The sequence below is a fragment of the Gallus gallus genome, chromosome 25 (genome assembly GCF_016699485.2).
Source record: "Gallus gallus isolate bGalGal1 chromosome 25, bGalGal1.mat.broiler.GRCg7b, whole genome shotgun sequence".
Taxonomy (NCBI): Eukaryota; Metazoa; Chordata; class Aves; order Galliformes; family Phasianidae; genus Gallus; species Gallus gallus.
The window spans coordinates 1,449,110-1,472,041 of NC_052556.1; the positions used below are offsets into that span (position 1 = coordinate 1,449,110).

Sequence of the window (22,932 nt, forward strand, 5' to 3'; positions counted from 1 at the left end):
GTTGAATGCACAGTCAGTCCTTTGCTGAACTGCAACCCTATGGGAACCGACCTCAGCAGGTGGCCACCAAGTAGAGCGTGAGCCAGCAGTGTGTCCATGGGCTTGGACTGATACCTCCTGATTGTTGAGGATGTGAGTAACAGTAACCATAACTCGGAAGCAGGCTGATCATGGATCATCAGTTTCCCTAGTTCGTGTGCCTGGCTGTACTGGCACCCATTCACAAGTGAGCCTGCTGCTGGCACTGAGGTTCGACCTATCCTCAATATCAACGCCCATCTGTGTTATCAATGGCCAGGTGCTGGGTCCTCAGGGTGTGCTGCCCCCCACTAAAGGAGAGGGAAGTACTACAGCTAGTGGTGCACTGGCTGTAAAAGCAAGCATCAGACAGCCACAGGTGGCACTGAGATTAGAGATGCTGTTGGGTGGAATAATCCACTGATCCCTCTGTGGTCAGGGAGGCCTCTATGGTCAGGTTCTTTCTCTGAGGGCTGGGTGAGTCACTTACGGTCTTCTAGACAAGTGTGAGGCTAAGATCTAAGTGAAGATGACTAAGAATTTGATGTGATTTGCAGAAGGTTGTAGTGACAAAAGTGTCAAGGTCCTCTATATCATAAGAAACAACAATAAGCTATTCTAACTGTTGGAGTGTGAGTGAATGCCTCTATGGTTAATGCTTCACAGGGGAAGTTTAAGTTTGTTTCTCAGCAAAATCTCTTCACTGGGAAGCTACAGAAGCATAGGAATAGGCTCTCCAAGGAGGTGGCTTTGATAGTGCTTAAGGTTGGAATATGTGCTGTCAGGAGTTGGAGCCCAGATCTACACAATGTGATTCCCTTCTAATTCAGAATACAATGATTCAGTGAGTTGTTTGGAGGTGGCACTGCGTGAGCTGGTGATTAAAACTAATCTACGCTGTCAGAGGTCCCCTCACAACACAGGCAGTCCCTTCAGATGGGCAGAGAGCGGATTTTGTAATGGCTATGGGGAGTTGGAGAGCCTTTGCAGAGTAGAGCCTGGATGTCTGCAGATGTGATGGGGCTGCATTTCCTGTTGGCTGCGAGCCCCCTCCATCCTGACAGGGCTCTTGCAGACTGAACGTAGCACTGTGTACCAGAGCTGGCATGGCCGGGGACCTTGCCCCAAGACAGCAGTGCTTGGCTCAGCATGGGGCTGAGAGCCTGTCCTGGCCAAGTGGCGATGCTGTGTGCAAAGGAAGGGAGCCTTGGAGCTCCCATGGAGTCTGAAAAGAAAAGCCCAAGATTCAAACATTGGATGCAAGCTTATTTTATTGTGAAGACAGGAAAGAATGAACACCACAGATGTGTATGAGGCCCAGGGAGGCAGGAGAAACCTGGAGCATCAGGAGAAGTGCTTCTTCAGGCTTCTCCAACACTGCAGTCAGCACAAGGCACAGAAAGAACAATGAAGGGCAATGTAGACATCATGTGTTCATGCACAGGATAAGGAAGATGGAGGAGAGGAAGTCCAGGCCTGGGCTTAGCAGGGCCCGCAGGTGTTCCAGAACTTCCTGCTGTAGCGGGGCAGTGGGCAGGGGCTGCAGGCAGGAGAAGCATAGCGTCTGCCAAAGGTGCAGAGGCCCCCCGAGCCCTGAGTGGCCCCGGCGCCGTAGAGGCCCCCCAGCCCCAGGGAGCCCCCAAAGGCGGGTGCTCCGGAGGAGCCCACCACGGCTTGCTGGGGGAAGGAGCTGAGGATGGGGCCAGGGAAGGTGACGACGACGGGCGGTGGCTGGATGAAGGCCGTTGAGTCGGGGCACTGGCGCGCGCACAGCTCGTTGCAGCTCTCGGCGATGGGCTGGGGCACGGCCACGCTGGTTTTTGGTGGGCACAGGTCGTAGCAAGACATCTTGGTGGGATGGGATGGAGCTCTGCAAGAGGGCAGAGACTGTCAGGCAACAGAGGATGGCAGAAATCAAGGCCCAGAGGCCTGAAGCAGACCTGGGAAAGAGCAGCAGAAGTGCTCTTGAACTTACCCTGTTCCCAAGGAGAAGGAGGCCAGAGCAGTGTTTGGGTGAGCTCTGTGCAGACCCAGCTTTTATCCAGACTGGCCCACAGCTCATCAACTGCTGGACCAATGGGCAGAGGCGGCACTCCCTGATGCTGAGGCTTCCCTGAGTCAGCATACCATGCCTGAACAGCACAAGACCCTTTGCGTCCTTCCCTCCTCTTTCTGCTTCATGAGCAAAAGCATGGTGCTGAGCAGGCAGTGACAGAGAAGAGCACTCTTGATTTGGTGTTTCATCATCTCACCGTTCTGCAGATAATAACTGTAGCGTGTTTGTCACTCAGACACTGGCATGCAGGAGGCATGGGTCAGACCTTCGCCTTACTGAATGTCATGACACATCTCAGCCCTTGGGAAGGAGCTGGCACAGGAACACTATGACACCAGGACCCTGAAAAAAAAACCGGGGCACAGACAGTGCAGCCACTCAGTATGTCTAGCTCCAGGCAGAGGATGAGAGGGCAGTGGGGCTAATTTGCCCATTAGCAGAGGGCTGGCCAGCGTATGAGTGGTGTAATTGTAGGCGCTGCATGGACAGGTGGGGGCTGATGAGGGATGTGCATCAGCAAATCAGCCCCATGGCATGCAGGGAGGAGATTGGGGTTTGGCTGATGAGGGCCACATGCCCCCGTCAAGGCCAGCACCTCCCCAAGCATGCCAGCTTCCATAAAAGCGTGGCCGTGGGTGAGCACTGGCATTCCCCACTCCGGCCTGGCTCAGATCAGGGAAAGGGTGAGTGGTTGGGCCTCCTCTGGCAGGGGCTGGTGTGGGTCTCCCAGTCAGGAGAGCAGGGTGCTGGGTGGAAGCTATGGTCCTGCAGCAACAGGGGACACTCTGCCCTGCTGTGTGCAGCGCAGATTCTGGTCACAGGCACTGCTCTGCCAGGGTAGCTCCTCACTCACAGCTCTCTTTTTGTGGCTTTGCATTGCAGGCTGATCTCTCTCACACCAAGATGTCTTGCTACGACCTGTGCCCACCAAAAACCAGCGTGGCCGTGCCCCAGCCCATCGCTGAGAGCTGCAACGAGCTGTGTGCGCGCCAGTGCCCCGACTCAACGGCCTTCATCCAGCCACCGCCCGTCGTCGTCACCTTCCCTGGCCCCATCCTCAGCTCCTTCCCCCAGCAAGCCGTGGTGGGCTCCTCCGGAGCACCCGCCTTTGGGGGCTCCCTGGGACTGGGGGGCCTCTACGGCGCTGGGGCCACTCAGGGCTCGGGGGGCCTCTGCACCTTTGGCAGACCCTACGTGTCTCCTGCCTGCAGCCCCTGCGCCTTGCCCCGCTACAGCAGGAAGCTGTGGGACACCTGTGGGCCCTGCTAAACCCAGCCCTTGATCTCCTCTCCTCCTTCCTCATCCTGTGCATGGATTTGTGATGCCAACATTGTTCTCCGGGGTCTTTTCTGGGCCTTGTGATAGCCACTGCCTGGAAGATGCCTGAAGAAACACATCTCCTGAAGCACCTCCTGTCTGCCTGGGCCTCGTACAATTCTATGCTGTTGTGTCCTCTCCCGCCTTTACAATAAAATCAGCTTGCATCCAATTCTTGACTCTCAGGCTTTTCTTTCTCGGCAACCATGAGAATTTCAGAGCTCCCTTCCCCTGCACATGGATGCCTACCTGGCCCTGGGCAGGCTCTCAGCAACATACTGAGCCAGGTCATGCCGTTTTGGAGGAAAGACCCTGGTTAAGGCAGCTCTGGCTCACACATCTCCAAAGACCCTGTCTGAACGCAGGCTCCTCCTGGCCTCCATGAAATGCAATCACAGGGCAGGTTCAGACCTCCAGCTTCCATCAACAATTGCTTCCCAAGGCTCAACCAAAATCATGTGTCTGCCCTATCTGAAAGGTCTGGTTTAATTGTGAGGGGACATCTAGAAGTTACCTCCTCCTGCCACCATCTCTAAGTGGGCCACCTACAGTTACTTCATTAGAGCATTGGGTATCCTGAATTAGAATGTCATGGTATCCTGAGGATCGGAGGTGCAGCTGCTGACACCACAAATTCCAGCACTAATCTTTAGCTCTGTCCAAAGCACTTCCACAGAGAGTCTGTTCGGTTCTTATGTTCTTTCTCAGATAAGCGCTTTTCCCAAAGAGCCAACCTGAACATCTCCCCTTCTGCAGCAGGAATTCAGAAGCCATTCCCTCAGACCCCAGCACTTTGCATAGCTTACTGTTATATTCCATTTCTAACAATTCGGAAGACTCACAGCCCACCAAAATCTCTCCTAATTTGTACTGCTTTCCAAGTATCTAGATTTCTTGTAGTGCCAAGAAAGTTCATTCACACGGATCCCTTGCAAGTTACATCAAATTCTTATTAATCTGCACTCCATGCAAGAAGCATTACCTAGATTCTGACATTACATAGAAGACTGCAAGTGAAGTGCTCAGATGGAAGAAATCGACACTGATGGAAGAAATCGACACTGAACCAGGTTTGCTTTTCCATGGGCAAATCAGGCATTCCCAGATCTGGCACTGAGATAATGAGGAGCTTGGCAGAGCTGGTCTCACCCGTACCGTGAGACAAAGAGGCAAAGGACTGCAGGCACTCCCTTCCACTCTTGGACCCTTTTCCAGCTCAGCATACCCCAGTGGAAGACCCCTGTGTCATATCTACCTCCCTCATCCACCTGGCCCAACAGGGACCTGAGAGCCAGCTTTTGCTCATTCCAGCTATCTCCAAACCACCCGCGAGTTCAGCTGAATGACAACAACCAGGGGAGAAGACAGGAATGGATGCAGGAAAACTTTATTGTTCACATCAGGGCAGAATGGGAAAAGAGAGCAAATATGAGCCTGGGCAGGGAATCCTGGCCATGGAGTATGTGAAGCAACTAAGAAGACAGGGACTGTGAAGGTGCCACCACTGCCAGCTGCACAGGTCTCAGCCATAGGTGGAGATGCTCAGCACTCCTCAGCGCCCTGCGCCCAGGAGCTCAGGCATGAGGGGTACTGTTCGTGCAGGCATGGGGCAGGGCCTGTGTTTAGCAGGGCCCGCAGGTGTCCCACAGCTTCCTGCTGTAGCGGGGCAAGGGGCAGGGGCTGCAGGCAGGAGACACGTAGGGTCTGCCAAAGGTGCAGAGCCCCCCCGAGCCCTGAGTGGCCCCAGCGCCATAGAGGCCCCCCAGCCCCAGGGAACCCCCAAAGGCGGGTGCTCCGGAGGAGCCCACCACGGCTTGCTGGGGGAAGGAGCTGAGGATGGGGCCGGGGAAGGTGACGACGACGGGCGGTGGCTGGATGAAGGCCGTTGAGTCGGGGCACTGGCGCGCGCACAGCTCGTTGCAGCTCTCGGCGATGGGCTGGGGCACGGCCACGCTGGTTTTTGGTGGGCACAGGTCGTAGCAAGACATCTTGGTGGGATGGGATGGAGCTCTGCAAGAGGGCAGAGTGTCAGGCAGCAGCAAATGGCAGTGCCCCAGGCACAGGAGCATGAAGCAGGAACAGGTGAGAGGCAGGAGGGGAAGTGCTCTTGAACTTACCCTGTTCTCAAGAAGGAGGTCATCAGAGCAGTGTTTGGGAGAGCCCCATACAGGTGCAGCTTTTATCCAGGCTGGAACATGGCTCATTAAATGCTGGGCCAATGGGCAGAGGTGGCACTCCCTGAAGCCAAGGTCAGGCTGGTCTGCCCCTGCCCACCCTGAGTCAGCAGCCTGTGGCTGGACCAGCACAGGACCCTTTGCTGCCTTCCCTCTCATTTCTGCTTCGTGGGCCAAACATGTAGTGCTGAGCAGGCAGTGACCGAGATGAGTGCCTTTGATTTGGTGTTTCGTCACCTTCCAACTCTGCAGATAACAACTGCAGCACATTCATCACTCAGGCTCTGGTGGGCGGGAGACCTTGGCTAACATTTCTCCTATCCCACCAATACTCTTCTGCTCCTGGTTCGGGTCAGCTGGCGTGGGACCACTGATACACCACATTCTTGGGAAAAAGCTGTGGCACTCAGGGTGCTGCCACTCTGCCTTCGTCACATCCCTGCCCTCTTACATAGATGGAAGATGAGAGGGCAGCAGGACTAATTTGCTGATTAGCAGTGGGATGGTCAGCGTCTGAGAGGGGTAATTGGAGGGGCTGAGAGAGCAGGTCAGGGCTGCTAAGGGAGCAGCATCAGCAAAACAGACCCATGGCATGCAGGGAGAAGATTGGAGTTTGGCTGATGAGGGCCACGTGCCCCCATCATGCACAGCTCCTCCCCATGCACGCCAGCCCCCATAAAAGCGTGGACGTGGGTGACTGATGGCATTCACCTCTCCTTCTGGGCTCAGATCACGAAAAGGGTGAGTGGCTGGGACTCCTCTGACAGGGGCTGGAGTGGGCCTCCCAGGCAGGAGAGCAGGGTGCTGTGGGGTAGACTGTGGCTGGGCAGCAGTGGCAGAGTCTCCAGCCCTGCTGTGTGCAGGGAAGCCCATGATAACAGGATCTGCTCTGCCAGGACATCTCCTCACTAACAGCTTCACCCTTTTGTAGCTCTGCATTGCAGGGAAATCTTTCTTCACAGCAAGATGTCCTGCTACGACCTGTGCCCACCAAAAACCAGCATGGCCGTGCCCCAGCCCATTGCTGAGAGCTGCAACGAGCTGTGCGCGCGCCAGTGCCCCGACTCAACGGCCTTCATCCAGCCACCGCCCGTCGTCGTCACCTTCCCCGGCCCCATCCTCAGCTCCTTCCCCCAGCAAGCCGTGGTGGGCTCCTCCGGAGCACCCGCCTTTGGGGGCTCCCTGGGGCTGGGGGGCCTCTACGGCGCCGGGGCCACTCAGGGCTCGGGGGGCCTCTGCACCTTTGGCAGACCCTACGTGTCTCCTGCCTGCAGCCCCTGCCCCTTGCCCCGCTACAGCAGGAAGCTGTGGGACAACTGTGGGCCCTGCTAAACCTATCCTCACAGCCCTTCTATCTGGCAGAAACCATACTTAGTAGGAGTGTTCACATTCGATGCCACCATTGATATTTTCTAATATGTTTTGTCTTCCTTTCTGCATATTTGTCTGTAAGTCCACTTTCATCAATGTTTCTGAATTTGGCCTTTATTACATGTTGTGTATCTGTTAATATTTCATGTAGTCTACATTTTTTCTTTTTATTTCTCTTCTCGCTTTGTATTGCACACTGAATTTGTCTGTGCTTGAGTTTTATACTGTCTTTTGCAACCATAGAAGTTATATGCTTCTCTCATTATTCTTCTTGTCACTTTTTTCCCATATTACGTTTGATTTCATTGTTATTATTATCAAATATCTTCTTTATTTGTTTGCCTTCTTTTCTTTTCCCACACATAGCCTTCTTTTGTTGTCACTTCTTTATATCTTTTTATTCGACAAAATGTTTTCTACTCAATGCCACAGAATTTTCTCTCTATCTTTGCAGTTACTTTCCTCTATTCTATATTCTCCCTTAATAAACGCTTCATCACTCATTTTGTGTTTTATGAGTTGCTTTATGACACTAATATATTTCCAGACTGCCGTCTCTCCTTTAAAATGCAGGAGTCATGACCTGTTTTTAAAACATCACCTGTCAACTCTTTGAATCTCACTGTTGTAAAATTTAGCCTTAAGACCTCATCCCTCCTGGTTGCTAGAAAATCTATAGAAACATTTGAAAGAATGGGAAGTTTTTATTGCAGGCTTCAGGTTAGTACTGAAGACATCAGTAGATATATAGGGAAAGGGTTAGCCTACCTGGCTGAGACGAAAGGGAAAGCAGGGCAGAGACAGGGCTGACCAACCCCAGCGGCTACAAACCTGGTTCTGATTAGAGGAGAGATAAGCCTCCCTGTTCAGCCTGACGCTATTACTCACCACTTAAGCATGTACATTGCATTATAACAAAACAGTTCACTTGCATAAATCATTACTCACTGTTTCTGAACTGCTTTGATATCCTTTGTTCCTGACAAGCTTGAGAAAAGCTGCAGTAATTGTTTGTTCCCACGGGAACCCCCAAAAGGCATTTTACAATTAGAAGAGCATTTAAATTACAGTGTTATTATGCTCAGGTAGAGCTAGCAAGTGGAGAGAGGAAACGGAGATCTTTGATGTGGGGAGGGTTTGTTGATTAGACAAAGAGTAATGACAAGCAACTTGTTCTGATTGTAGACATAGTGGTAAACGTAGGCAAGGAAGTCGGATTTAGAGACTGGATGAAGTACAGATTGCAGTAATTCACTTTCTGTGCCTCGAGAACCACAGGAGGCTGAGGGTCAAAGGAAAAGCAGTGAGGCTGACATGCAATACCACAGGGCTTTATTGGGACACAAGAACATAGCAGGCAGTTACAGAAACTCAAGGTGATCCAAGGGAAAATGGGCAATGCAGGGACTGTGCTGTGGGTACAGCACCCCGGTTAGGACACAGGGGACAGTGGAGGTGGCAGGAAGATACAGGGGACACCGAAGATGCAGCCAGGGCACATGGTAGCACAGGTGAGTAGGGCACTGGGCACACAGCATCCTCCTGTCCCCATGCTGGGGCTGCTGATGGGTGCTGCCGGTCCCCTCAGCTCCTGCTCCATGTCCACCTGCTGCAGCCTTTGCTTCAGGGATGTTACTGGCTCTGGGCATGATGGTGATGGCTTTAGAATGCTCCGCAGCTCCCGCGGCGGGATCTGCCCCACCGCTGGGCACCAGGGAGGAAATAGCCAGTGCCGCAGGAGGAGAGGCCAGAGCTGTAGGACCTGCCACAACTGCCAAAGCCACTGGAGCCATACTGGCCCCCATAGCCCAGGGAGCCCCCGTAGCTCATGTCATCCCCGTAACCCAGGCAGCTCCCATAATCCTGAGATCCTCCATAGCCCCCCGAGCCAGAGGAGCTTCCATAGCCCTGGGATCTTCCGTACCCCCCCAAACCAAAGGATCTCCCATAGCCCCAGGATCCTGCAAAGCCTCCCAGACCAGAGGAGCTCCCATAGCCCTGGGAGCTCCCATAGACCCGGGAACCCCCCAGGCCAAAGGAGTTCCCATAACCTCGAGACCCTCCCAGACCAAAGGAGCCCCCAGAGCCCAGGGAGCTCTGGGAGCTGAAGGAGCCCCCCAGCCCGGCTGGGCCTGACGATCCCACAATGCTCTCCTGAGGAAAAGAGGTGAGCACGGGGCCAGGGACTGTCACCACCACCGGTGGGGGCAAGATCACTGCTCTGGAGTCAGGGCACTGCTGCACACACAGCTCGTTGGAGCTCTCGGCAATCGGCTGAGGGCAGCTCACACCGTAGGGTCTGCAGGACTCCATGCAGCCAGACATACTTCTTGGGGTGGTTGTGAGTCTGCAACACACAGCACAAAGTGGATTTAATTCTAGATGGCTGTGCTTGCTTCATGATTAATGGATGTCATCACTTCTCAAAATTATTCTTCTTCTCATGCAAACCTACATCTAGTCATGTCAACCACATCCTAGGCTCTGCTTACTGTCAGGAAAGCCTAAATGCCATGCTTAGATTCAGAGATGTAATGTTACATGTAGTGAATCCTACACACAATATCACTGCTCTTGCTTCAATCATAACTAATATAACTTATATGACCAGCTTAAACAGACTGTATTTTGGCAGTCTATTTACATTACGTTATGAAAAGAACTGTTGAATAGATCCAGCCGTTCCCCTAGTAGTACCCAACTTCCAAATAGGAGTATTTGCTCTTCAAAAAGGGGATAGGTACAATGCTCCATCTGACAGTTCTACAATTTTTACTGCATGTAGCTACCAATTTGTAACTAACATGCTTGGGAAATTGACAGTCAATATGGCATCAAAATCTCCCAATTTTGTTCTAAGACATTGCAAATCTAGCAGAACTCCAACTGCATCCAGCATCATGTACAATTTAGCATGAACTGAAAAAAAGGCTTGACAAGGATAGAAGTTGAGTTGAATAGGACTTACCTTGTTCACCAAGGAGAACGAGCCAGGAGAAGTTGATAGAGAGGTCTGGAGCGGAGCGAGCTTTTATACATTTCTCCAACTGCTCACAGGATATGAAACACCCTCCGTGCTGCAGGTCTTACACAGTCACAAAACAACCCTGATACTGAGGGATTTAATTTTGCTTGCTTTGCACTGCCACTCCCCAGCTTTAAAAACAAGTATGAGACTATGTCAGTGGGCATTAGATTGATGAATGATGGCATCTTTCAGTCACCTAGTGCCCAGCACCAGCACTGGAGCATCTGCTATTTAATTGCAGTTCAAGATTTCTGTAATGTAACTTGACTACTGTGTGGTCAAATTCTTGTGCAAGAACAATAGTTTAGAGATGTTGGGATGATGTGCTCTGTTTCATTCTCTACAGTTTCGTGCATAAGAGAGAGGGTCATTTAGGAGTGAATATGAGATCTGGAGACAATAAGAGCAGAGATTTCAGGACATCTGTTTTAGCCTCTTTGTTTCATAGCCTTCTTCAGCCTTATCCAGGTAACCTTTAAGAGGGGCTCTTAAGTTTTCCTTAGAATTTAAGGTATTAGACATTCCAGACATATTACAAAAATGCAGAGTTATGGAATCATAGAATCATAGAATGGCTTGGGTTGGAAGGGACCTCAAGGATCATCCAGCTCCAGTCACCCCTGCGCAGGCAGGGCCACCAACCTCCACACTTAATACTAGACAAGACTGCCCAGGGCCCCATCCAACCTGGCCCTGAACACCTCCAGGGATGGACAGGGCATCCACAATCTCTCTGGGCAGCTGTTCCAGCATCTCTCCGCTCTCGTAGTAAAGAAAAAGTAAAGAAATAATAGTAGCTCTCATAGTAAAGAAATAAATATATCAGTTCCCCTGATATCTAACCTCAGTCTTCCCTCCCTCAACTGAAAATCGTTTCCCCTTGTCCTGCTGTTATCTACTCTTTTGAAGAGTTGACTCCCCTCTTGTTTATAGGCTCCCTTTAGGTACTGGAAGGCTGCGATGAGGTCACCCCACAGCTTTCTCTTCTCCAGGCTGAGGTGAAGCTACTACTCAGCATCCATAGCATGGACCCATCATAATCTCCCCAAATATATTAATGTTTAATAAATAAAGTGCATGACATCGTAAATGAAAATCAAATTCTTGTCCAACTTAAAAATCATGGCCTTACTGGGGAAGCAAAATGAGTGACATCGCTTAGCATATGTTGGAATGAGGCTGTTTCATAACAAGGGAACTTCTAAATCCTGCCCTTCCTCATTTCTTGTGATAATAACAGAAACTGCAAGCATTAAGTATTAATGAGTGCTTGTGGAACAGCTTAAAGTCATTATCTTCCAGATGCCTCTCATTATTATCAGTGAATTCTGATGACACTTCAAAGGCATAGCTATTTAACAATTTAGGGATAATTAATAGCCCATCTTTTGAAATATCATTAAATTAGAAAACAACAGTCTTGCAAATAATTCTATAATGCCACAAAATGATTCAATTAAAAAAATAGTATTGAAAGAGATATGTTATAACTTCTGACTTTTTCTCAAGCAATCAGTACTTCTAGGAGGGGGAATAAATAAGAAAATTAGGATTGCTTTAAAATATATTTCTAAAATAACCTCTAGGATGTGAGAATCCAAATGAAATTTTGAAGTTATTATCTTGAGGCAGGCACTCCATTAATAGACCTGATCAGATCAATAAGGACTTTTTTCACACTGAGGGTGGTGACGCACTGGAACAGGTTGCCCTAGGAGGCTGTGGATGCCCCATCCCTTGATGCATTCATAGCCAGGCAGGATGTGGCTCTGTGCAGCCTGGTCTGGTGGTTGGTGACCCTGCAGATAGCAGGGGTTTGAAATTAGATGATCATTGTGGTCCTTTTCAACCCAGGCCATTCTATGATATGATTCTATGACTTTTCTGCTTCTCTGGAGGAGTTCCACTCAACCAGACCTCTGTTAATCCTCCACTCACTTTGGGTGACCTTCACCTACTTCCTGCACGTCACGCCATGAGGGCCTCCTGCTCTGTATGTATCCTGAACGTGACCATGGGACCAACATGACACATGCTTCTTGCTCTGATTTCCAGTGGGTGACTGCATCGCACCCTTCGGCTGTAAGTTCCCTAAGTCCTCTAATATTAAAATCGCAGATAACCAATTATCATCAGCATTCTATCACACACCCAGGATAACTTCTTGGGAGGGACAGTGCTGACATGACAGTATGAAAACTCCCACCATCGAGTTTGTTTTGTAACAAATTAGGACCAGCGGCACAAAGGGTGGCTTAAAGACATCGTCCTGGGAAGCATATAAAAGTTCATGCCATCTGCAGCCCTTCTATCCACTTCTCTTCCCTCATTCCCTGCAGTGAACGAGGTAAGTGTGGCTTCACTCTGTTTTTCTACTATGATTAGCATTTGTTTTAGCAAAGCTTTTATGATGGAGGTGATTCCTGCATGGATAATTGCAGACTTAAAAACTTTATTTCATCTCATCCCAGTGCAGTTTTAATACTTCTCCATTTACCTTAAACCTGCTTCATGCTGTGTGTTGCAGACTCACAACCACCCCAAGAAGTATGTCTGGCTGCATGGAGTCCTGCAGACCCTACGGTGTGAGCTGCCCTCAGCCGATTGCCGAGAGCTCCAACGAGCTGTGTGTGCAGCAGTGCCCTGACTCCAGAGCAGTGATCTTGCCCCCACCGGTGGTGGTGACAGTCCCTGGCCCCGTGCTCACCTCTTTTCCTCAGGAGAGCATTGTGGGATTGTCAGGCCCAGCCGGGCTGGGGGGCTCCTTCAGCTCCCAGAGCTCCCTGGGCTCTGGGGGCTCCTTTGGTCTGGGAGGGTCTCGAGGTTATGGGAACTCTGTTGGCCTGGGGGGTTCCCAGGGCTATGGGAGCTCCTCTGGTCTGGGAGGCTTTGCAGGATCCTGGGGCTATGGGAGATCCTTTGGTTTGGGGGGGTACGGAAGATCCCAGGGCTATGGAAGCTCCTCTGGCTCGGGGGGCTATGGAGGATCTCAGGGTTATGGGAGCTGCCTGGGTTACGGGGATGACATGAGCTACGGGGGCTCCCTGGGCTATGGGGGCCAGTATGGCTCCAGTGGCTTTGGCAGTTGTGGCAGGTCCTACAGCTCTGGCCTCTCCTCCTGCGGCACTGGCTATTTCCTCCCTGGTGCCCAGCGATGGGGCAGATCCCGCCGCGGGAGCTGCGGAGCATTCTAAAGCCATCACCATCATGCCCAGAGCCAGCAACATCCCTGAAGCAAAGGCTGCAGCAGGTGGACATGGAGCAGGAGCTGAGGGGACCGGCAGCACCCATCAGCAGCCCCAGCATGGGGACAGGAGGATGCTGTGTGCCCAGTGCCCTACTTGCCTGTGCTACCATGTGCCCTGGCTGCATCTTCGGTGCCCCTGTATCTTCCTGCCACCTTCACTGTCCCCTGTGTCCTAACTGGGGTACTGTACCCACAGCACAGTCCCTGCATTGCCCATTTTCCCTTGGATCACCTTGAGTTTCTGTAATTGTCTGCTATGTTCTTGTGTCCCAATAAAGCCCTGTGGTATTGCATGTCAGCCTCACTGTTTTTCCTTCGTCCCTCGGTCTCCTGTGTGAGCAGCACTCCCTGGTGTGCAGGGTTAAGTGATCACAGCATCTGCCCGGCTCCATATCCCTTCAGTCTGTGGAATGAGAATTTAATTGGGATCCTTTAGGCACGCACAGTGCTAATGAATGTTTGTTTAGCAATTTAGATGTCATTATCTTCCCTGGGATTTAGAATGGGAAGTGTAATTGTCATTGCTCTGGGGATTTCCTGTGTTACCTGAAAGGCCCCCTAATCACCGCTTAATAATTTAGAAACCCACCACCCCCTAATTACAGCATTCCTCAGCAAACAAAGGAAGAATCATACTATTCTCCCTCTAATTTTCCTTTATCTAATGTTTTTATTTTTATTTACAGATGTTTCTTTACTGCAAATTGTCCTTCGTAGTGTGAAAGATGAGTCAGAACAATAACAGCAGAGATTGCTGAGGTTTTATGAGCTCCACAAAAGAGCAGGAGATGAAAGGTCATGCTGCTTGCAAGACAGGATTGGTTTTCCTAGTGTCTGTTAGCCAGGAATGAATATTTAATATTGTACTGAAAGAAATGTGGCTAGGGAAAACACCCCACCAAAAAAAGGAGGTTTTACTCATTACTTATGTCTTAGATGTCCTTGCTAACTGGTATGGTCTGATTCATATGAACATCTACTTGGCACTCACAACTTGACATAGTGATAAATTTCTTCCAGAGAAAGATATAAAGAGAAGAGAGAAAAAACATCAGAGGAATGTGTTGTTTATGATGCACCATGAGTTTAATGAGCAAGAAGTAGAACCACAGCTAAAAAAATGAACAGCATAAGAAAGCAATAGGTTTCATTGTGGATTAAAATAATCTCCTAATTCAAGGCAATGCTTTACAGCTGGACACCCAACTCCTAGTGCAACTATATGCTACATTTTTCACCTCAGAGAAAGGCATTGGATCAGAAATGCCAAGCTCTGCAGTCCCATGAGCTCAGGGCAAAGCTGAGGGTGGTCAGCAAGCACAAGGCCATGGTCATGAACTCAGTCCTGCATCTGGATCGAGCTTTCAAGCTTCTTGTTGCTATTTCATCTGTGCTTTCTGCATGGGGCTTTAGCATGGCCCGCAGCTCCCACGGCGGTTGTAGCGGCGGTAGAACCTCCCATAAAGGCCCCCCAGACCGGAATAGCCAAGGCTCCCAAGCCCTGAGGAGCTGCCAGAGGAGATGGGGACCCCCGCTGCACTGAGAACATCCCCCACAGCTGCAGAGGCTGAGGATCCCACAGTGGTGTTCTGGGGGAAGGAGCTGAGGATGGGTCCTGGCAGGGTCACCACCACGGGAGAGGGCTGGATGATGTAGGTGGAGTCCTGGCACTGGCGCACACAGGGCTCAGTGCAGCTGTTGGCCAACGGGGTTGGGCCGCAGGGGGTGGGAGCACACAGGTCATAGCAGGACATTTCTCTGGGGTGGAGGGAAATCTGAAACACAGAGAAGGCGGTAATAAAGAAGCTGTAATTACAATCACATGCCTGAGCTGCTGAGATGGTGGAGCGTGCCAGAAACTCACTAGAGACCGTGGGGAAGAAAGTGATGCATTCTTAGGTTGAAAGGAGACCACAGTGAGACCCAAATTCCTCTGCCCTACAGAAGAGAGCAGGAGGGGCACCTCCATCTATCCAGAGCAGTCTGGGATCTCATTTCTCTCTGAACCCTTCAGGGTGCCTGGAGCCTGTAGGAGGTTGAAAGAGGGGACCACCTTTATGACCCTCCTGTCCTGGAAAGCTGGGATATTCTCCACATCCACTTCTATTTTCTCAGTTATTTACATACACAGATTTTAATGTCTTGGACAAGAATGCACCAGTGACCCACTGAAAAATGAATCTGAAGTCTTGTGACTCTCCAGCTGAACTCTCTAGCAAATGCAACCCCTCAAAGCTGCTCACCTCTACAGAAAGTTGCCCTCAGCTCCCCTCTGCACAGGTATCATAGAACCATAGAATGGCTTGGGTTGGAAGGGACCTCAAGGATCATGAATCTCCAACCCCCCTGCCACAGGCAGGACCACCAACCTCCATATCTAATGCAAGACCAGGCTGCCCAGGACCCCATCCAACCTGGCCTTGAACACCTCCAGGGATGGAACATCCACAACTTCTCTGGGCTGCTCTTCCAGCACCTCACTACTCCCTTAGTAAAGAACTTCCCCTGATATCCAACCTAAATCTTCCCTCCTTCAACTTCAGATCATTTCCCTTTGTCCTGCCATTACCTAACCTTGCCAAAAGTTGGCTCCTCTCCTGTTTGTAGGCTCCCTTTAGGTACCGGAAGGGATGAAGAGTATAAGCTTCAGACAGCTATGAACAAGCCAGTGCAGAAAAATAAAATAACACACATGCAACAATTCAGGACAGAAAAAGGCAGTGGATTCAGACTTACCCTTTCACCAAGGAGATTAAAAGAGAAAAAGTGGATGGCAGCGGCTGCACAGTGCTGGTTTTTATACTGCATCCCAAGTGTTTGAGGACCTGAGATGTACTTTGTGCATGAAGCCACTTACCAGCCAATTGCTAAAGAAGTCTTGTATGCAAACCATTCCCAGCTGATGATGTACTTCTTTCTCACTGTTGCCTTGTTTTAATTTCATAAAGTATGTGTTCCACTATAGAAGTTTCTTTTATCTTAAAATTTTATGAGCTCTGTTAATTCCTGGCCAGATGAACTGATTCATCTCAGCTACTAAGGAAAAAATTTTGCATCCTAAACACAATCTGTGCAGTATACATCTTTTGACACAGATGAATATGTATATCAGGAGAGATGCATGTGATAACCACCCATGAATCCTCTCCTTTCACTTCATGAAGTCCATAAGTTACTGAGACATCTATAGCTATGACTCTGAACCAAACTGATTTCCACTCCAGCAGCTGCACAAAGAAGATAATGTCCATTATCCAGAAGATAATGTTTCTACAGAAAGCACTTGGCAGAGCAGACTGCACTTTGCCAGACTCAAAGGTACTTCCTGGGAAACAGTTGAGCCGAGGGAAAGTGTTGTTTTACTTCCTTGACTCAGGATGAAAGAGCATCAGCAGTTTGACCAGTTCATTTCATATTAGATTCCATTTCCATGAAGGGATTTGAGACGCTGGTCTTCAATTTGGAGACTGTCAAAGTCCTTCATCTCAGGAGTTGGCAGTTTTAGCTTTATTCCTATGTCAGACACCGGGAAAAACAGTTCAGATCAAATTGAGGGTGACTGTGGGTTTTTGGTGCTAAAAGTTGTGCACAGTTTAACTTTGCGGTCACTAAAGTCACCAGTTTTACATTTGCTGATACAGTATTCTCTTCCCTTATTGTGTCTTGCACTATTATACAAAATTATACTCCAAATTAATGGTCGCTACCTACAGAAGTGTATAATATTCTTTCTTCCTCCCTTGAAAGCAAATAACTTTGTCTTCATTTTGCATGGTCTTAAAGAACATTGCAATGTGCAACATTGCAATTTCTTTTTCAAAGACAATTTCTGGATTAAAAAGTAATTGCATACAATGCATAAGGAGACTTTAAGGCAGAGGTCGGTGCTGTAATCTCTCCACTCCAGAGACATGTAAATTGTGTCTAAACTGTATCTCCGTGAAAATCTCCTGGGAAATAAACGCTGATTGCACAGTTTTGAAGAACAAAGGTCTTCAAAGTTCACAACAGATTTCCATCAATGTCTCAGACATGCAAATAGGGCATTAGCAGAAAATTTGAAGGCATGCGACATCGTTTGAACACCGGCAGCGTTTGATATTTGTGACCAGTATAGCTGATGGTTTTCCCAAACTACATCACATTCTGTGGCTTCAGAAGCTAGAGTCGGTCCATCTCTTCCTTAACCTTTGAAGAAGTATTTGCCTCAAAAACCACAGGCTTCAAAACATCATTCCAACCATCAGTCACTGGATGTCCATAGGTGTGTGATGATGTTACCCATACTGTCCCCATTAGTGACACTACTGCCTGCAGCTCCTCTATCCCTTAAGATTTATCAGGTTTTTGCCCAATACAATGTTAAAATACACATTCCTCTGTAACAACAACTATCTAGTTGTTTCTGAAAAACAGGCTCTTCAAAATGTATGGGGATGATGAATGATTCTCTCCTGATGGTGATCATGTGTCAAAAGTGCCTCTCTTGCTCAATCCCCTCATCCCAGGAGCTGAAGGCTTTGGGATATTGCTCATTGGAATATTACAAAGCAAACCTAAACCTCACTGTCTCTGATCAGGGATGAAATTGTGCACTGTGGTCTTCAATTAAAATTTCTTCCTGCGACTGCACTGCCATGAAGCAGCATGACCAAAATGCTGAAGAGCACAAAAAATTCCAAACCAAACTGAATTTTTGACTCATCCACATCTCAAGAAGGTGGGGTTGGTGTAATGGAGCCAGGCATATTCAAAGGATGCAAACCATAAAGATAAAAGAAACACCACGCATCGTGGTTTCCATCTACAGCAGAATAAGCCCAGGCAATAAACATAAACAGTAAACAGAACATTTTCACTGGTGGGAACACAGCCATATGCAAAATGGAAAAATAATAAATTAATTTAAAGTTAAGGCAGGACTGGTTAGTAAAAGTGCAAGAACATCCCGGGTCCTCCAGGGAGCCTGAGAAACCAATGGAAGCTCTGCCTTTAAGAGCCTTTCTACATCTTATACCTGTAGGCACAGAGATACTGCAATTTTGCCTTCATTTTCACAGTTTGGTATCAAAATGCAACTTCCCTGACTGTGATAGCAAAGACAGTGTCCTGCTTCCTTCTATGGGAAGAAATCCTTCCAGATATTCCATAGCAGATTAACAGACACAGGTTTATAAATCTAGGAGGAGTGACTGTGTTTTGTTTGGAGCACACAGCCATGCACTGGTTTTTATGCTGCTGCTGTATTACCTGGGACTGTGTGTCACTGCACACATGCTGCTTGATTACATAGATCCCAGTCTAATGTGGGATGACATTTTCTGGGGGTCAGTGAGATGAAAGTGTAACAGAGAACTGCAAAAGAATGTAGAAGAATGTACTCTGGGGAGAAGAAATGATACTGCTTGTCCACTTGGATATGTCAGAGACACTTTAACAGAGTCAAGATCCTTCCCAGCTACTTGGATACATAACGCCTCTATGGGTTTGGATAGGCAGGCTGACCTTTGTAAGAGAAGTTGTTTTGCTGCAACTGCAGATGAAGGATAACTTCTTTGGCATGAGTCCATTTTGCTCAAGCAATAGATCCAGTTGAGAGAGCAAAAAATGAAACCATATTGCACATTTAATTCCCACCAAACTTCTCCTGTATTATAATATCAAACTGCTCAATTTCCATTCTCCTCTGTTGTTAATTATTAAGAAAACCTGCTCCTTGGAATTATGGATTCTTTCATGGGATTGATGAACCTCCTTTAATTTAGCTCTAGTAATGACTGTAGTCAATATAACTTTGTCAACATTTTTCTCTGGCCTTAATTACAGTTTAGCATCAGACTGCATAGACAGGCTCCAAACAAGAGATTTCACAGGTGCATGGGGAAACAGGACACTGAATCAGCCAAAGCCCTCAGATAAAGTTTTTCAGGCTCATATCCCCCTGGGGACAAAGCTCCTGATATCCAAAGACCACATTTATTACAACTCAGACAATCATGCTGGAACAAAACAAAGCCAGACACATTTCAGATCTACAAGGCACAACAGACAGCAACACCTAAAGGCACAATCAGAAAGAGCTAGAACTTTCATTGATTTCTTCCGGACATGTTTGCCAGGCCAGCAAACATCAGTAGCCAATTCCCTTGTAGGAATACCACATCGCCTCCCCACCCTGACCTTCAACAATTCCCATGGTCTGCAGGAGGCTCTGTGTTGCTCAGAGGTTTACACCATCCCACCTCCCTCCTTAGCAAGCTCAGATGCTCCCAAGGAAAGCATAAGCACTCCTTTCTTCTAAAAGGCCCCTCATAACGTCACAATCTTCTTCCAGGTTGGTGAGCAAGTGGAGGTGGACCTTCTGAAGATTTATCCCCTTTATTTCCAGTGTTCCTCATATCCCTGTAGACTTTCCTGCCTTATCTCTAACCCTATGCCCACTTTTCTCTGTACATTTTCTTGTTTATTACGTCTACAGAAGGATAAGGAGAAATGTGACTTCCCTCATGGGTTTCCCCTTGAAATTGAACTTTACCACTTAGCACTGAATGGGAACTCATCCCTTTTCTCAAGCGAGCCCATTCCTCCATTCTCATCCCTCTTCAAGGAAATCCACGTCATAACTAGCAGTGATTCATAGAAGAGTGATATCAGAATGTTTAAAGGGCTTGTCTCCATCTCCATGGTGCAATAGATAAAGAGTATTTAAAGAAAGTAAGCAGAACTAGCTTGCTTATAACATTTCCTGCTTCTGCTACAACAGGAGGCATACACATTGCAAGGGAACTCTGTTTATTTCTAGCCTTTGAAAATATTTTCTTGGGCTAGATTTACTGTATAAGCACAAAAGAAAAACTCCATCTGCAATTGAAATCTGAATCATCCTCCTTTAGCAATTGACTTGGAGTTATTTGCACAGTGGCTTCTGGCACAGGTGAGTTGCAAACAGACCTGTTTCACCACAGACAGGTTGGAAAATGGGCTGGGATTAGAAAGAAATTCAGGCAGACTCACAGTATAATGCAGCACCAATTTAATGAGGCTGAGGCATGGAAGGAAGCAATGTAAAATGCAAGGAATATATTTCCAGAGTCCGGTAAGGACAGCACCCACTCATCCCTCTCACAGTGATACATTCAGCAAAATGAGCTCTTCCTTCTTTATGATTTAAGTGGACTGTACTACTTCAGCCATGCAGAACAACTCCTAATAATTACATATTTTACCTAATCATTGTCAAATAAAAATAAAAATAAAAAAAGAAGAAAAAAGTAGAAGAAAACAAGGTATGATCAGAAACATAATGTAAAGCATAACAAAAGACAAGGAAAGGCCTGATTTTAGGGCATGCCAAGCTGTCACAGCTCCACTAACTTCAGGCAGAGTTGTGGGTGTCCAAAACCACGTAACCATGGCCAGGAGCTCTCTCCCACATCGGGTCATGCTTCAGCATTTCTGGTCATCTCATCATGCCTGCAGCTCATGCTCTAGCATGGCCCATTGAAGCCACTGCGGTAGGTGTTGTAGCGGCGGTAGGGTCGGCTGTACCCACTGCCCAGGCCAGGATAACCAAGGCTCCCAAATCCCAAGGAGCTGCCAGAGGAGATGGGGACTCCTCCTGCACTGAGAGCGCTCCCAACAGCTGCAGATGCTGAGGATCCCACGGTGGTGTTCTGGGGGAAGGAGCTGAGAATGGGTCCTGGCAGGGTCACCACCACGGGAGAGGGCTGGATCACCACTGTGGAGTCCTGGCACTGGCGCACACAGGGCTCGTTGCAGCTGTTGGCCAGTGGGGTCGGGCCGCAGGGGGTGGGAGCACACAGGTCATAGCAGGACATTTCTCTGGGGCGGAGGTAAATCTGAAACACAGAGAAGGGAACAAATACAATACAAGAATTGGATCAAACCTTTCCTGAATATAGCCAAGTAGCAAGAGAATACATGGGGAGCAAGATGATATTTTTGCTCCAGAGTACTTTGAAAAGAGGGTTGAGTTTGCATTTCCTTTAAGGAGACTGCTAGGGAAGGTAGCACTAACGCATCTTGCTCTGTCACTTACCCTGAAGCCTCCGTGGTTAGTAAACTCACCCAGGAACCGGGGCATGTGGTGCTGCTGAAAACCTCGACGTTCCCTTTGCAGAGAATGCCCTAACCACATGGCCATAATGCTACCCTGGAAAAAGGGAACTTTCAACACCTCCCCTTGCAGCTGTGGCTGCACATAGGAAAGGTATGCATGTCCTACAGAAACAGAGCCTCCAGATGAAGGTTCTCAGCTGGACCAGGTGAGACCTGGCTTGTTATTGATGATTCAAAGCTTATATATTTGCTAAATAGCAAAGGGTGACAAGCATCCTACCCAGCGCTCAAACAGCAGATAATTTTTCCTTTGTATCCCTTCCTTTCATGCAAGTCCCACCTCAGAGGTCCTTCTCCCACTTTGCAGAAACTGGAAAATACAAGCTGACTACTTGAAATTTTTGGACAAGAACTGGCAGGCAAGCAGTTGAGTTCAGGAACCCTTCTACTTTTTGTCTCACTATTAACTTAAAAATCGTCAGCAAATCTCAGAAGTTACAGTGGAAATCTCTCTGCAGGTGTTTGGTGCACGGGGAGGAGTTGGTTTACGGGCAGTCTTTGCCTGCAGAAGAGCTATGAGTTGAATTTCAAAGACAGACATGGACTAAGGCTTTCTACGAGGCTTTCTAAGAGCTGGCAACCCAGGACTGCAAAGGATAAAATGCAGTATTGTACCCCTGTTCGTTGCTCTTAATATCTGAATGTAGATAAATTTCCCACTAACTTGGGTCTGATTCCCCCATTCCATGATTTTTATAACAGACCACCAACAGAAAACTTCCTCTTTCATATGAAAACCCCTCTCAGTTTCCTCTCTCAGAGAAAAGAATAAGTTGAATGTACGTCAATGGTACATCATCAAGGCAAGAGTTCAATGTACAGAAAGAGAATAAATGAGTTCAGACTTACCCTACTGACCACGGCAAAGAAGGTAAGAGAAATGGATGGAAGGACCATGAGTTGCCCAGGTTTTTATACTTCATCCCAAGTTGTCCAACAACTTGGAACATTCTTTGTGCATGAAATTATTTATGAGCTGGTACTGATTACATGGTTTTTTGCCTCAGTATTTGTGCTTATTACTGTTTTGCTTCCTTATCTTGTGGCATGTATATCTGACCACAGGTTTCTTTCATCTTAAAATATTCTGGGCCAAGTTAATTTCTGGTAACATTATAATAATTAATTCAGAATTTATCCAGCCTTGAATACCCTTTGGGATCTGCCTGGTGTCATTAAAGTAGATTAAGCAGAATTTGCATAATGCAGCACCGTGGACAAGCCCTCCTCTGCAAGGTAAATGCTGTTGCAAATCATGATGGATTTCAGCTTTTATGAGTGGGAAGCCAGTCCATGAGCAGTTGTAGCTGGGAGATTCCAGATGCTCTAAGGGAGAAAAAGAGTTTTCCAGAAAATGGCAAGGAAGGCACACACAGTTCACACCCAACTCAGGCCCCAAAATGAGAGAAGAAACCATGAATAGTGCGAAGGGAAGGGCTGTGAAAAACTCAATGAGAGCTGGGAGGGACTGAGAAGAGTTATAACTTTCTGCAAAGGCCATGTAGACAGAAAAGCATTTAAGTTGCTGATTCTTTGACATGAAAGAAGAGTACAAAAAAATCATGTCCAATGAGATATTATC

General features: G+C 48.2%; 8 protein-coding genes across 11 annotated transcripts; 3 read left to right on the forward strand and 5 right to left on the reverse strand.

Annotated features, from left to right (window-relative positions):
- Positions 1 to 1,271: 1,271 nt before the first annotated feature.
- Positions 1,272 to 2,158, reverse strand: LOC100859616 (scale keratin-like). 2 transcript variants are annotated; one of them, XM_046903865.1, is made up of 2 exons: positions 1,994 to 2,158; positions 1,272 to 1,905 (listed from the first exon to the last, which is right to left on the reverse strand). In XM_046903865.1, exons 1-2 carry the CDS (start codon positions 2,141 to 2,143, stop codon positions 1,501 to 1,503), a joined length of 555 nt encoding a protein of 184 aa, XP_046759821.1. In that variant the 5' UTR covers positions 2,144 to 2,158; the 3' UTR covers positions 1,272 to 1,500. The 2 variants fall into 2 exon arrangements, with proteins under 2 accessions (XP_046759821.1, NP_001264902.2); NM_001277973.2 differs by having other exon boundaries at positions 1,274 to 1,888; positions 1,994 to 2,022.
- Positions 2,159 to 2,734: 576 nt separating this feature from the next.
- LOC100859586 (scale keratin-like) lies at positions 2,735 to 3,563 on the forward strand. Its single transcript, NM_001277977.2, has 2 exons — positions 2,735 to 2,757; positions 2,957 to 3,563. The coding sequence occupies exon 2, from the start codon at positions 2,978 to 2,980 to the stop codon at positions 3,341 to 3,343; it is 366 nt and encodes a 121-aa protein (NP_001264906.2). The 5' UTR covers positions 2,735 to 2,757; positions 2,957 to 2,977; the 3' UTR covers positions 3,344 to 3,563.
- Positions 3,564 to 4,762: 1,199 nt separating this feature from the next.
- Positions 4,763 to 14,111, reverse strand: LOC431316 (scale keratin-like). 2 transcript variants are annotated; one of them, XM_046903940.1, is made up of 3 exons: positions 14,106 to 14,111; positions 5,509 to 5,514; positions 4,763 to 5,401 (listed from the first exon to the last, which is right to left on the reverse strand). In XM_046903940.1, the coding sequence occupies exon 3, from the start codon at positions 5,377 to 5,379 to the stop codon at positions 5,014 to 5,016; it is 366 nt and encodes a 121-aa protein (XP_046759896.1). In that variant the 5' UTR covers positions 5,380 to 5,401; positions 5,509 to 5,514; positions 14,106 to 14,111; the 3' UTR covers positions 4,763 to 5,013. The 2 variants fall into 2 exon arrangements, with proteins under 2 accessions (XP_046759896.1, NP_001264901.1); NM_001277972.2 differs by lacking the exon at positions 14,106 to 14,111 and having other exon boundaries at positions 5,509 to 5,778.
- Positions 6,201 to 7,213, forward strand: LOC431317 (scale keratin-like). Its single transcript, NM_001277978.3, has 2 exons — positions 6,201 to 6,306; positions 6,497 to 7,213. Exon 2 carries the CDS (start codon positions 6,532 to 6,534, stop codon positions 6,895 to 6,897), a length of 366 nt encoding a protein of 121 aa, NP_001264907.2. The 5' UTR covers positions 6,201 to 6,306; positions 6,497 to 6,531; the 3' UTR covers positions 6,898 to 7,213.
- On the reverse strand, positions 8,252 to 10,011 carry LOC124417393 (scale keratin-like). Its single transcript, XM_046903999.1, has 2 exons — positions 9,905 to 10,011; positions 8,252 to 9,283 (listed from the first exon to the last, which is right to left on the reverse strand). The coding sequence occupies exon 2, from the start codon at positions 9,259 to 9,261 to the stop codon at positions 8,599 to 8,601; it is 663 nt and encodes a 220-aa protein (XP_046759955.1). The 5' UTR covers positions 9,262 to 9,283; positions 9,905 to 10,011; the 3' UTR covers positions 8,252 to 8,598.
- On the forward strand, positions 12,201 to 13,504 carry LOC124417394 (claw keratin-like). Its single transcript, XM_046904000.1, has 2 exons — positions 12,201 to 12,311; positions 12,492 to 13,504. The coding sequence occupies exon 2, from the start codon at positions 12,514 to 12,516 to the stop codon at positions 13,156 to 13,158; it is 645 nt and encodes a 214-aa protein (XP_046759956.1). The 5' UTR covers positions 12,201 to 12,311; positions 12,492 to 12,513; the 3' UTR covers positions 13,159 to 13,504.
- A 162-nt stretch (positions 14,112 to 14,273) lies between the features above and the next one.
- LOC431320 (feather beta keratin-like) lies at positions 14,274 to 16,115 on the reverse strand. The gene is made up of 2 exons (XM_015298376.3): positions 15,948 to 16,115; positions 14,274 to 14,986 (listed from the first exon to the last, which is right to left on the reverse strand). Exons 1-2 carry the CDS (start codon positions 16,017 to 16,019, stop codon positions 14,621 to 14,623), a joined length of 438 nt encoding a protein of 145 aa, XP_015153862.3. The 5' UTR covers positions 16,020 to 16,115; the 3' UTR covers positions 14,274 to 14,620.
- Positions 16,116 to 20,229: 4,114 nt separating this feature from the next.
- On the reverse strand, positions 20,230 to 22,337 carry LOC431321 (keratin). 2 transcript variants are annotated; one of them, XM_428872.6, is made up of 3 exons: positions 22,200 to 22,297; positions 21,271 to 21,384; positions 20,230 to 21,070 (listed from the first exon to the last, which is right to left on the reverse strand). In XM_428872.6, the coding sequence occupies exons 1-3, from the start codon at positions 22,245 to 22,247 to the stop codon at positions 20,699 to 20,701; spliced, it is 534 nt and encodes a 177-aa protein (XP_428872.6). In that variant the 5' UTR covers positions 22,248 to 22,297; the 3' UTR covers positions 20,230 to 20,698. The 2 variants fall into 2 exon arrangements, with proteins under 2 accessions (XP_428872.6, XP_046759962.1); XM_046904006.1 differs by lacking the exon at positions 21,271 to 21,384 and having other exon boundaries at positions 22,200 to 22,337.
- Positions 22,338 to 22,932: the final 595 nt, after the last annotated feature.